This window comes from Notolepis coatsorum (genome assembly GCF_963971535.1).
Source record: "Notolepis coatsorum genome assembly, chromosome: 2".
Classification (NCBI taxonomy): domain Eukaryota; kingdom Metazoa; phylum Chordata; class Actinopteri; order Aulopiformes; family Paralepididae; genus Notolepis; species Notolepis coatsorum.
In genome coordinates this window covers 150,172,651-150,185,150 of record NC_140166.1, presented here as the reverse complement: position 1 = coordinate 150,185,150, position 12,500 = coordinate 150,172,651, and the positions used below count along the sequence as shown (strand labels likewise).

Sequence of the window (12,500 nt, the reverse complement as noted above, 5' to 3'; positions counted from 1 at the left end):
AGCCACTCCAGGCGCTCAGATGTGAAAAAAGCTCACTCACGCAGCCGGGGTCGATCAGCTCCACTAGTGAGCCTCAGAGCAGCGGGGATTATGTGTTTTTACAGTATACACTGTGAATTAATAAAAGGATAGATTTTTTCGAATGGCGATCAGGAATTGGAATAATCCATTTGGATACCATCTGATCTCAGGTAAGGAATCTATGTTACCAGTCTTAGGATAATCAGACTCGTTTTCACAGAGATATAAGCTTTTATGTGATTTGTGATATGGCTGTTTGGCTGTGCGAGCGGTCAGGAAATAGGATAATCGATTTTCAGCTTGCGGCCAGAGCGTGCATGCGTACACATATACTATCGATAATCTAGCGTTTATTTGAAAACGATTCATAAATAGACCGAAAAATGACAACGTTCTAGAATATTCCAGTAAAGGGCGATTATCATGGAATGTCTTAATTTTTCCATGAAAACGAGTGCTTTTCAAAATGCTAGAAAACGGAAATGAAGCGATAAAAAAACAATCTGCTACGACAATGTTGACTGGAAAATGAGTCTTTGATAAGCGACGGGCAGATTAGACACATAGCCATAATTTAAAACATAGATTAGGCGATATTAACGTTAACATTGAAGTGGTGCTGGGCATTCAAGGAGGTAAAAAGGAATTAAGCTTGGGCAGTGAAAGTGTTAAAGGGGCATTTCACAGATTTGTATTGATCATGCATGCTCTGATTCTGTATTGAGATCATTACACCCCTATTCCACGTGATCTATGATCCACTAATAGATCTCAATATCTAGTACCTGGGCTGCTGGTGTCCTCTCTCTCCGCCTCGTTCTCACTGCGGCCACACGTCTCGTAGCCCATGTCCTGGAGGTCCACCTGGATCTGTTTACTGTCCTGCTGCACCGACGTCTCCGCTGGGGGGGGGGGGGGGAGAGAGAGAGCGAGAGAGAGAGAGGAAGAGAGCGAGAAGCAGTCAGTCACATTAGAAACGCTGTGGTTTGTTATCTGGGCCGAGCTGAGCCGTGCGGGCGGGGTTTAAATACTCCGGCGAGGTAACCTGTTTCAACGATACATCTGCAAGGCTGCCACTCCCCCCCCCCCTCCATATGCAATGCTGTTGAACGCGCTCCAGGGCCCTTTTCATTCTTGCATGAGGAAGGATAATAACGATAATCTAGCGTTGATTTCAGGATGATTAGATAATCAGGCGAAAAATTACAACGTGTCTAGTGGATTCCACTAAAACGCTATTATCGCGTCTTTTCCTGGGATTACTAAGAATCACCAAAACTATACTCATATTCAAAACGGTATAAAACGGAAATGTACGGATGAAAAAACAATCTGTTTTGTGCATGTTGACTGGAAGCAACTCACTGACAATCGACGGGTGTATTAGACCTGTAGAAGCAGAAACCGACTTAGTGGATTTATATATTATTATATTATTATATATATATTATATTATATATATATATATATATATATATATATATATATATATATATATATTAGAACCATGCACTGTTTAGACTGTCTTATTTATGTTTGGACACTAGGGGGCTCACCACCCAATATAGCCCCACTTCTATAAGTATCCTAGGTGATCACTGCAATCCCATGCACCTGCTGAGGTTTTACCTTCAACCCTGTCTCACTGTTGGAACTGACCATGGAGCAATTGACAACTGTTCTGATTTAACCCTTCATTCACTATCATTTACCTTTGGACAACAATAAACCCTGTAAACCGTACCAGTAGCAAACTTTGGACATTCAATTCATTCAACATCACAACTTTGGTACAGCGTGAAGAGAAATAAATGCGGGTGCATCGTGGACGACTGTCAGCACACCCAGGAATGACAGTCGGCCACTACAAGACCCATAGCTATAATATAAGATATATTTTAAGCACTCGCAAGTGAACAAAGTGCCCCATTGACTTACAGCACTGGTGTTCTATACAGAAGGTAAACAGTGACCCCTGGCCGTTAATGTGTTAAAGAAGACGTGTCCGGCCCATGGGGACATTAACGTGTGTTGTCGGGCCTTACAAATACATTTAATTTAATTTGATTTATGTGTTTTAAACTTTTAATTCTATAACATTAACACAACATTAACATTATATAGACACACTGTGACCACTCACTGAGCAGGTCTCTGTAGTCTTTGATCTGCTCCGCCTGAGCCTGCACGGTGGCCTCGGAGACCATCAGTCTCTCCTGCATCTCCCTGGTCTCCCGCTGCAGGCGCACAGCCTCCTCACGCATCGCCGTGGCAACCGCATCCTGGTCCCGCGCGGACGACAGCCCGCTGTCCGGATCGTCCTCCTTCAAAACACAGGGAGAGGAAGATACATATATCAGCCACGTTCAAATAAATAACCATTTTTCATTTAGTGAAGATGAGGGAAAAATGCATCGAATTAACGTCAAGGCTGTATTTGTAGGATGTATTTGTAGGATGTGGAAAAGACACATCTCTCTATTGACTCTAGCAGGAGCACTCATTCAAGGGTACTACGACTATGCTTGCACCTCATGGTACCAAAGCACCTCAAAGGCACTAAAAACAAGATTACAAACATCACAAAACAAAACTGGTCAGACTACTGCTTGACCTGACTCCTAGAACCCACCTCACCCCTGCCCACTTTGATAACCTAGGATGGCTTAGAGTAGACGACAGAGTACAGCAACTTGCAATGGCCCTGATCTACACGATACACTACACCACTAAGGTACCCATGTACATGTCGAAATACTTCCCAAAGGTCAGTGAATACCACGACAACAATACCAGAGGGAGCTCCACAAATCATGTTAAACCCAGATTCGGCTCAAACAAGGGACTAAACACATTCCACAATTATGCCACATCAATGTGGAACGCCCTACCCACAGCCGTAAAATAATGTGAATCCCTACCCACCTTCAAAACCACTCTCAAAGAGAGGCGGCTAGGTGGTGCAGTGGGCAAGGCGCTCACCACCAATGCAGGAGACGCTGGGTTCGAGCCCAGCTCTCCGCATTGCTATCAGGGTCGTTCATACTAATACAATTGGCAGTATTAGGGGGTGGGAAGCTGATGGGTGGGGATCGGACGTTGTGGACAGCGACTCCTACAGGTCGGTTGGTGCGCCTGCGCAGTAGAATCAGGAAGCGACGAGGGCGGCGTGTCCCTCCCACGCAGACCCTCGCCGCTGAGAGATCGCACTGTGCAGGTGAAAAGATGCGACGGCTGCTTCCTCGTGTACCGGAGGGGACATGTGATGCAAGGCTTCATCCACATTGCAGCCGGCTTGTGGGAGGCATGGCCTAACAGCGTTCGAGACAGGGGAGGGAAGAATTGGACGATACGAAATTGGGATGGGAGAAAAATAGAAAATGGGAGAAGAAGTAGATCCAAAAAAAATAAACACTCTCAAAGAGCACCTACGGGAGGCCGCAATTCGAAACTGGCCCCGGTAAATGTCCAAACCCCCTCCAATGTACAGTTTCCTCCCCCTCAAATGTATATATTCTCTTTTTGAAACTCTGTCTGTAAATAAACGACTGTATATTTGTATATCTTGTTTTTTTTTTTGTATCTACTTTTTCTCCCCATTTTCTATTTTTTCTCCCTTCCCCAATTTCGTATCGTTCAATTCTACCCTCCCCTGTCTCGAACATTGTTAGGCCATGCCTCCCACAAGCCGGCTGCAGTGTGGATGAAGCCTTGCATCACGCGTCCCCTCCGGTACACGAGGAGGCAGCTGTTGCATCTTTTCACCTGAACAGCGCAATCTCTCAGCGTCGGGGGTCTGCGTGGGAGGGACAGGCCGCCCCCGTCGCTTCCTGATTCTACTGCGCAGGCGCAACAACCGACCTGTAGGAGTCGCTGTCCACAACGTCCGATCCCCACCCACCAGCTTCCCACCCCCTAATACTGCCAATTGTATTAGTATGAACGACCAGCCAAGCTGGTAGCAACGCCGAGAGCTGTATATTTGTATATCTTGTATGTCATAAATGTTATGATGAATTGAAAATGCAGGACCCTGAGCCGTACTGTATTGTACCCATTCTGCAATCTGTTAATAAAATGTTCAATCAATCATTCAAAACACATCTTGTTATTTGTATATCTTTGTCTATGTCTCCCCCTACCTGTGAGGAGTGGGACAGCAGGGCTCCCAGGTCCAGAGAGACAGGCCTGGTGCACCTCCTCTTCCCCAGGCTCAGGTCCCTCATCTGGGGCTTGGCCAGGCAGCGTTGTGCCCGGAACGAACCCAGCTCCTCCTCCCAACCGTCCCACTGCTCGGCGCTCTCCTCCTCCTCCTCGTCCTCCTCTATTGTCACGTCGAGCTCCTCCTCCTCCTCTTCGTCGTCGTCTTCTTCGAATGCGTCCTGTCCGTCGTTCTGGTGGATCTGAGGCGGCGTGGCGATCATCATCCCCTGCTTCAGGTCTTCGTTCTCTGCCTGCAGGCTGAAGAGAGCTCTCCTGAGAGAGAGAGAGAGAGAGAGAGAGAGAGAGAGAGAGAGAGAGAGAGAGAGAGAGAGAGAGAGAGAGAGAGAGAGAGAGAGAGAGAGAGAGAGAGAGAGAGAGAGAGAGAGAGAGAGAGAGAGAGAGAGAGAGAGAGAGAGGGAGGGAGAGAGAGAGAGAGAGAGAGAGGGAGGGAGAGAGAGAGAGGGAGAGAGAGAGAGAGAGCAAATACAAATGTTATATCCAAAACTACTGTACACAAATAAATATTGTTAACTTTTGTACAAAACCCCAAAATACTAATTTCAAGAGATCTCAACACAAAGGTTTATTTTCTATTAACTGTTGAGATTGAGGAGTATAATCACAACATTGATAATGGTGACACTTGTTGTAGTTGAAGGAAGACGCAGACTAGTATTGACTAGTCAGCACAAAGTATTTTGGTGTAAAATGACAGTGAGGCTGAACAGTAAGGATCTTCTCCTACTCTCTGAGAAAGTATTTTACTAGGCTCATTGTCAGTTGGCTGCACAAAACCATGTCCCTTTTGCATCACTGATCTGTGTTTCTTTCAGTGTGTAAAGCACAAATAAAGTCAAGTTAAAGCTTCACTGATCTGTGTTTCTTTCAGTGTGTAAAGCCTAAATAAAGTCAAGTTAAAGCTTCACTGATCTGTGTTTCTTTCAGTGTGTAACGCCTAAATAAAGTCAAATTAAAGCTTCACTGATCTGTGTTTCTTTCAGTGTGTAAAGCCTAAATAAAGTCAAGTTAAAGCTTCACTGATCTGTGTTTCTTTCAGTGTGTAAAGCCTAAATAAAGTCAAGTTAAAGCTTCACTGATCTGTGTTTCTTTCAGTGTGTAAAGCCTAAATAAAGTCAACTTAAAGTTTCACTGATCTGTGTTTCTTTCTGTGTGTAAAGCCTAAATAAAGTCAAGTTAAAGCTTCACTGATCTGTGTTTCTTTCAGTGTGTAAAGCCTAAATAAAGTCAACTTAAAGCTTCACTGATCTGTGTTTCTTTCAGTGTGTAAAGCCTAAATAAAGTCAAGTTAAAGCTTCACTGATCTGTGTTTCTTTCAGTGTGTAAAGCCTAAATAAAGTCAACTTAAAGTTTCACTGATCTGTGTTTCTTTCTGTGTGTAAAGCCTAAATAAAGTCAAGTTAAAGCTTCACTGATCTGTGTTTCTTTCAGTGTGTAAAGCCTAAATAAAGTCAAGTTAAAGCTTCACTGATCTGTGTTTCTTTCAGTGTGTAAAGCCTAAATAAAGTCAAGTTAAAGCTTCACTGATCTGTGTTTCTTTCAGTGTGTAAAGCCTAAATAAAGTCAACTTAAAGCTTCACTGATCTGTGTTTCTTTCAGTGTGTAAAGCCTAAATAAAGTCAACTTAAAGCTTCACTGATCTGTGTTTCTTTCAGTGTGTAAAGCCTAAATAAAGTCAAGTTAAAGCTTCACTGATCTGTGTTTCTTTCAGTGTGTAAAGCCTCAAATAAAGTCACGTTAAGTGAAAACCTTACCTCATCTGAGAGAGGGAGGAGAAGCCAGCCTTCCCCAGCTGAGCCTTGAGCTCCACCAGCTCTCTCTCCACGCCCCTCTTCTGCTCCACCAGCTGCTGCACCTCCAGCAGACCCACCCCGCCCTCCATGGAGACGTCCTGGAACACCTGCCCCGCTCCTCCAGGACCCTGATGGGACAGAGACACATTCCTTTATTGTCACTTATTTCAGTACTTTACAGCAAGAACAGTGAAATTCTATTTATTGTGGTCCTCAACCATAGCAGCTTCTATCTTAATAATAAGATAGATTCTTAATAATAAAATAAGATAAAAATACAATACAAAAAATAAGATGACTAAAATAAAGATGACTATATACAGTTCTAAAACGGTGTATCAGGATGTAGATATTATACTAGATGCATTTTAAATATATGTACAGTTCCAAAAAAAGGTATGTGTGTAATGAGTAATGTGCAAGTAATTTTAGCAGTGCAAAATGCAATGTGCAATACAGCCGCTAACAGTGACACGTGATGAGAAGGGGACTCAGCCTCACGCGGTGGGAGAACCAGCCTCTGAGATGCAGACCATAGTTTAAAAAATTTGGGGGGTGGTTTGTATCAAGTGTGCGTCATCATTACCTGCATGCCGGCCAGGGTTTGAGCGGTCAGTTTAGAGTCTTCTTCATCGACGCTGTCGCCGTACTCGCTGTTGGCATCATCGTCTTCATCATCTGAAGTCAGTTCTGGGGGAGGAGAAAACAAATCGATGTTCTAAGGAAACTACTTCTATATCTATATATGAATTACCATTTGAATCCATGATTTTTAAATCATTTGACCGTATGTCTCTTCATCTGTATGTTAGTTTCATGTATACGTTGTTGTGGTCTCGTGCAATTCAGCAACCATTCTCTTCCTGTACGCCGCGTACGTGACATTATCCCATAGGCTCTTAAGGTTCAGGGGCCCGTTTGAAGATCAAATATGGGGCCCCTATCTTAACGCCCCCCCCCCCCCCCCCCCCTCTCATCCTTACCCCTGTTCACTTCTATTGGCTGTTCTAAAGTACTGTTTTTGGGGATTTGTACTTTACTCAAGTATTATTAGGTTTGTATACTTGTACTTTTACTCAATTACATTTCAGAAGAAAAAAAATCCTTACATTTAAAATGCAGACCTACAAAGTACAAATCTCGCAGGTCCAACTATTTTATTTAGTATATTTGTTTCTCTGGCCGTACTAACGTTAGCGTTATTAATCCTGCGGCCGCGCTTTATTTAAAAACAGCCAATCAAATCCCCATCAATGGAAAATGAACTCGCCCATACCCATGCTGATTGGTCCTTGTGCAAGACTAGAAAGCGGCATCTTTGATTCTTTTTTTTACTTTTACTCAAGTGTGTTTTTAGCCAGATACTCTGACTTTTACTTGAGTACGATTTTAAGACAGTACCCATACCTTCACTTAAGTATAATTTCTGGGTACTTTTTACACCCCTGGCTGTAAACCAAGTCTCTGTAGTTTATTCTACAGTACATAATGTCCATCATGTTACATTTGTATTCCAATTACATTTAGATCATGTTACGTCCTGGTGCTAACCCTCTCACTCTGATCACTAGTGACTTCACACATCTAAGGGAATGAGAGAGGGCTTTGATTTATCCGTAGCTAAAGCATTCTGCTGGACCTAAAGATAAGATATTCCTTTATTGAAATGCAGGCATCATAGCAGCATGGGGGAGGTGAGGTACAGGTATGGGCAGGGTAATAGTAGAAGATATAAATACAGACAATATAATTATAGTAAAGTAGGAAAGTAAAGAAAATAGACAGTGTAAACAATGTAATTAACTCTGAATATACGCTAGAGTCATTCTCTTGTTACCTGTGTCAGTAGAGCACTCAAGAGGGACAGTCTCACCTGCCCCCCCCCCCCCCCCCTCCTGCTCTCAGGAAATTCTCTCTCTCTTTCTTTCTCTTTCTCTCAAAACCACACACACACACACACACTGGCTAAACCAGTGATCCTCAAATTGTGGGGTGCAAGCAGATGGGGAGAGCCTGCACGCACATAAGAGACATTTTCTCCTTACTTCTCAACCCTAAAATCTTACAGCTTAATATTACAGTGACATGTCATATACCAAATGAAACGGTGAACATTGATGTGCCTTTTGAACAATATCCGCCGTGCATCTACATTGGCACAGTGCGCGCATTTGCTTTATCAATCCAGGGGGGTGCATTTGCTTTGTCAATCGGGGGCCCTGCTAGCGAGCGGGGGCCCATTTCAGCTGAAACGGGTGAACCATAGCTAAGGCCCCCTATGCATGATCCTACTCTGTAGAGCGGCTCCTGTCTTTGTGGAGGGTGATATTGTTCAGTTCTCATTTTAACAATAAATCTAGTGGAAATATTACCCTTCATCAGACTCAGGTTAAGCGGATCCTCTGTGAATAAGACATACAGACATTTGGGACATAGATCTCACCTCCCCCATGCTGCTATGATGCCTGCATTTCAATAAAGGAATATCTTATCTTTAGGTCCAGCAGAATGCTTTAGCTACGGATAAATCAAAGCCCTCTCTCATTCCCTTAGATGTGTGATGTCACTAGTGATCAGAGTGAGAGGGTTAGCACCAGGACGTAACAGATCTAAATGTAATTGGAATACAAATGTAACATTATGTACTGTAGAATAAACTACAGAGACTTGGTTTACAGCCAGGGGTGTAAAAAGTACCCAGAAATTATACTTAAGTGAAGGTATGGGTACTGTCTTAAAATCGTACTCAAGTAAAAGTCAGAGTATCTGGCTAAAAACACACTTGAGTAAAAGTAAAAAAGAATCAAAGATCCCCGCTTTCTAGTCTTGCACAAGGACCAATCAGCATGGGTATGGGCGAGTTCATTTTCCATTGATGGGGATTTGATTGGCTGTTTTTAAATAAAGCGTGACCGCAGGATTAATAACGCCAACGTTAGTACGGCCAGAGAAACAAATATACTAAATAAAATAGTTGGACCTGCGAGATTTGTACTTTGTAGGTCTGCATTTTAAATGTAAGGATTTTTTTTTCTCTGAAATGTAATTGAGTAAAAGTACAAGTATACAAACCTAATAATACTCGAGTAAAGTACAAATCCCCAAAAACAGTACTTAAGTATTGTAACAAAGTAGAATTACTCAAGTACTTTACACCCGTTTACAGCCGATAGAAGTGAACAGGGGTAAGGATGAGAGCTAACGCTGTGTGGTGAACCGACTTTATGGACCAAACACAAAGGCTTGTCCTGCTGTACGGAGGTCTCCGATGGGGGGAGAGAGAGGAAGAGACAGGGAGAGAAAGAGGCAGCCTAGTATAGACTGTTTCATTGTAGACTACTTCTAGACTGTTTCATCGTAGACTGACTACTTCTAGACTGTTTCATTGTAGACTACCTCAGTTTCAGTAGAATTGTGTTGCTATAGGGAACAGCTTGGACCCAAATGTATTTCCACCTGGGTGGGTGGGTGGGTCCACTTAAGACCGTTTATGTTCTCACGTTGAAACTTGTATTTTCAGGTTATTCTAAGGCTATTGACAGGGCCCTGTTGACTTGCTCTCTTTGGCTACTTGCTACTGGCATGTCGGTGGTACTAGAAGTTGAGTTGACTAAATTGCTCTCGACTAGACTAGTCTGCAAAGAAATTTAACAATGTAAATGTAGAACTGTATGATGATGATGATGATAAGCTGTTCTGGCGTGTACAGTATTAGGGTGCTGAATTGCTTCAACGTCAAATGTCTTTAACCCATTCAGGTTTGAGTTTTTGAGGAACCCTATAGCTTTCGATGGCTAGTGGCTGTTGTGACATCATCATTCGAAAGATAAATCACACCTGGTGTAATCGTATATCTGAAAGGGTTCTAGCTGTAGGGACACCATGCACCAGTAGGGGGCATGGTTCTAGCTGTAGGGACACCATGCACCAGTAGGGGGCATGGTTCTAGCTGTAGGGACACCATGCACCAGTAGGGGGCATGGTTCTAGCTGTAGGGACACCATGCACCAGGAGGGGGCATGGTTCTAGCTGTAGGGACACCATGCACCAGTAGGGGGCATGGTTCTAGCTGTAGGGACACCATGCACCAGTAGGGGGCATGGTTCTAGCTGTAGGGACACCATGCACCAGTAGGGGACATGGTTCTAGATCTACAATGTTCCCTTGGAATAGGATTATGGGGGATCTGCTGATTATAGGCTATACTGTAACAGGAAGACCAAGCAGTTGAGTGGATTAGTACCGTGGTACTTTCCTGAGAAACCTTATTGTACATAAGTGCTGCTGTGACTATTCTACGTTTATGTTTAGATTTAGAGAGAAGAGGGAGGGAGAGAAGCAACGAGAGAGAAGAGGGAGGGAGAGAAGCAACGAGAGAGAAGAGGGAGGGAGAGAAGCAATGAGAGAGAAGAGGGAGGGAGAGAGGCAATGGGAGAAGAGGGAGGGAGAGAGGCAACGAGAGAGAAGAGGGAGGGAGAGAGGCAACGAGAGAAGAGGGAGGGAGAGAGGCAACGAGAGAGAAGAGGGAGGGAGAGGCAACGAGAGAGAAGAGGGAGGGAGAGAGGCAATGAGAGAAGAGGGAGGGAGAGGCAACGAGAGAGAAGAGGGAGGGAGAGAGGCAATGAGAGAAGAGGGAGGGAGAGGCAACGAGAGAGAAGAGGGAGGGAGAGAGGCAATGAGAGAAGAGGGAGGGAGAGGCAACGAGAGAGAAGAGGGAGGGAGAGAGGCAATGAGAGAAGAGGGAGGGAGAGGCAATGAGAGAGAAGAGGGAGGGAGAGAGGCAATGAGAGAGAAGAGGGAGGGAGAGAGGCAATGAGAGAGAAGAGGGAGGGAGAGAGGCAACGAGAGAGAAGAGGGAGGGAGAGAGGCAATGAGAGAGAAGAGGGAGGGAGAGGCAATGAGAGAGAAGAGGGAGGGATAGATCCTGATTCATTCTAATGCATGTTTGAAATTGAAACTTTCCAATCTGACTTCCCATTTGTAACTAGTTGAAGAGCTCTATTGGGGGGTTATAATGTAAAAACTACAAAGACACTAAAAACGATGAACTATCAGTTACTGTACTACATTTCCTGTATATATAATGTCACTTTAAAGGAAGGAGGTACTGTATAGTATAGTTTAGATACACCAAGTATAAAAATGGCGGAGTTAAAATGGTAAATTGTATAGTAGTGTACATAGGAACCAGTTTCTCAGGAACTTAGCATGTCTTTTTGGTATCATGCACATCCGGTGTCTTACCTATTTTCTTGTTTTTTCTATGCCTATTCTTATTATTGTATTTTGCACAATCGACGCGGGCATGACCACCCGCATTTCACTGTACGCCCTGGTATGTATGTGACAAATAAACCTCTTGATTCTATACTGTAGGTCCATGGGGACGAATATTTCTGGAATTGGCTAAATTTTGACTAATAATAATAATAATCCATTTGATTATTCTAATAGTGTAAAATCTGGGGAGGTCTGGATTAATTGACTTCGTTAGCTGTAATTGGATCAGCTGTAGTCGGCATGCCGCCGGTACATAGACGGTACAAGTATACGGTATCCGATCCATGGGAGACGCTGTGGCTCACTTCATAAAACATGTGTTCCAGCTGAACACACAGAGCCAATACTGTAGGTGATATTACATTCTGATCAGGTGGGACTGTAACTGTACTATTTATTGCACTAGCACTACTGCACTTGGGACATTGATATTATTATGTAATATGCTATATTCAGTATGTTTGTATGCCAGTGGTGATGCTCTAAACTCAATTTCGTTGTACCAACAATGACAATAAAGATTATATTCTAAATAAGTGCTTATTATGTTATGGACAGGGGTATGACTAAACCCTGGGATCATTCTATATATAATTGCACATCAGGGGTGTGACTAAACCCTGGTGGACATCAGGGGAAGGACAGCTGAACATAGATACCTTGGGACACCTGCAGGCTTATTCATTGTATTGGTCAGGAGAAAATAAAGACCTGAGGTGTCTTTCACATATAACCACGTTGCTGTAATATAGTTTATGAAAACTGCAGGAGAATCAACAAGAGAGACAAGAGGAGGCGGTTGATCTTTTCATGTTGGTAGAATAATGTTCTTCCGAGTACATTTGACAAAGTTTGAGATGTGACGTACCTTACGGAGGACGAGAGGATGAATGGACCGTAACCGCGGTGACCTCAGTGCCATACTTTACTTACTCAATATTAGAAAGCTAATGATATCAAGAGTAATCGCAGCTAAGATTGCGTTCATGGTCGTTGAATTGCAGAGAAGCAGTACAACTTCAAGCTAACATGAGACAGCGTTTCAGATATTCACCGATCATACATATATAACTGTCATTACATTATTCATTATCAGAATCAACTCCAAGCAGGCGGAATGTGACATGTTCATAATATATACTGAAAGATAACGTGAGGCGGATCATTATCAAAGCATTCATAAGG

General features: G+C 43.4%; 1 protein-coding gene across 1 annotated transcript in view; it reads right to left on the bottom strand.

Moving 5' to 3' along the window:
• Positions 1 to 12,500, bottom strand: part of pde4dip (phosphodiesterase 4D interacting protein) — a 133,171-nt gene that overhangs the window by 93,046 nt on the left and 27,625 nt on the right. Inside the window, exons 12-16 of the mRNA XM_084308348.1 lie at positions 6,622 to 6,725; positions 5,997 to 6,163; positions 4,164 to 4,497; positions 2,165 to 2,345; positions 807 to 923 (exon numbers count right to left, since the gene is read on the bottom strand). Coding sequence (XP_084164474.1) covers positions 807 to 923; positions 2,165 to 2,345; positions 4,164 to 4,497; positions 5,997 to 6,163; positions 6,622 to 6,725 — 903 coding nt within the window. The remainder of the gene's footprint in view (positions 1 to 806; positions 924 to 2,164; positions 2,346 to 4,163; positions 4,498 to 5,996; positions 6,164 to 6,621; positions 6,726 to 12,500) is intronic.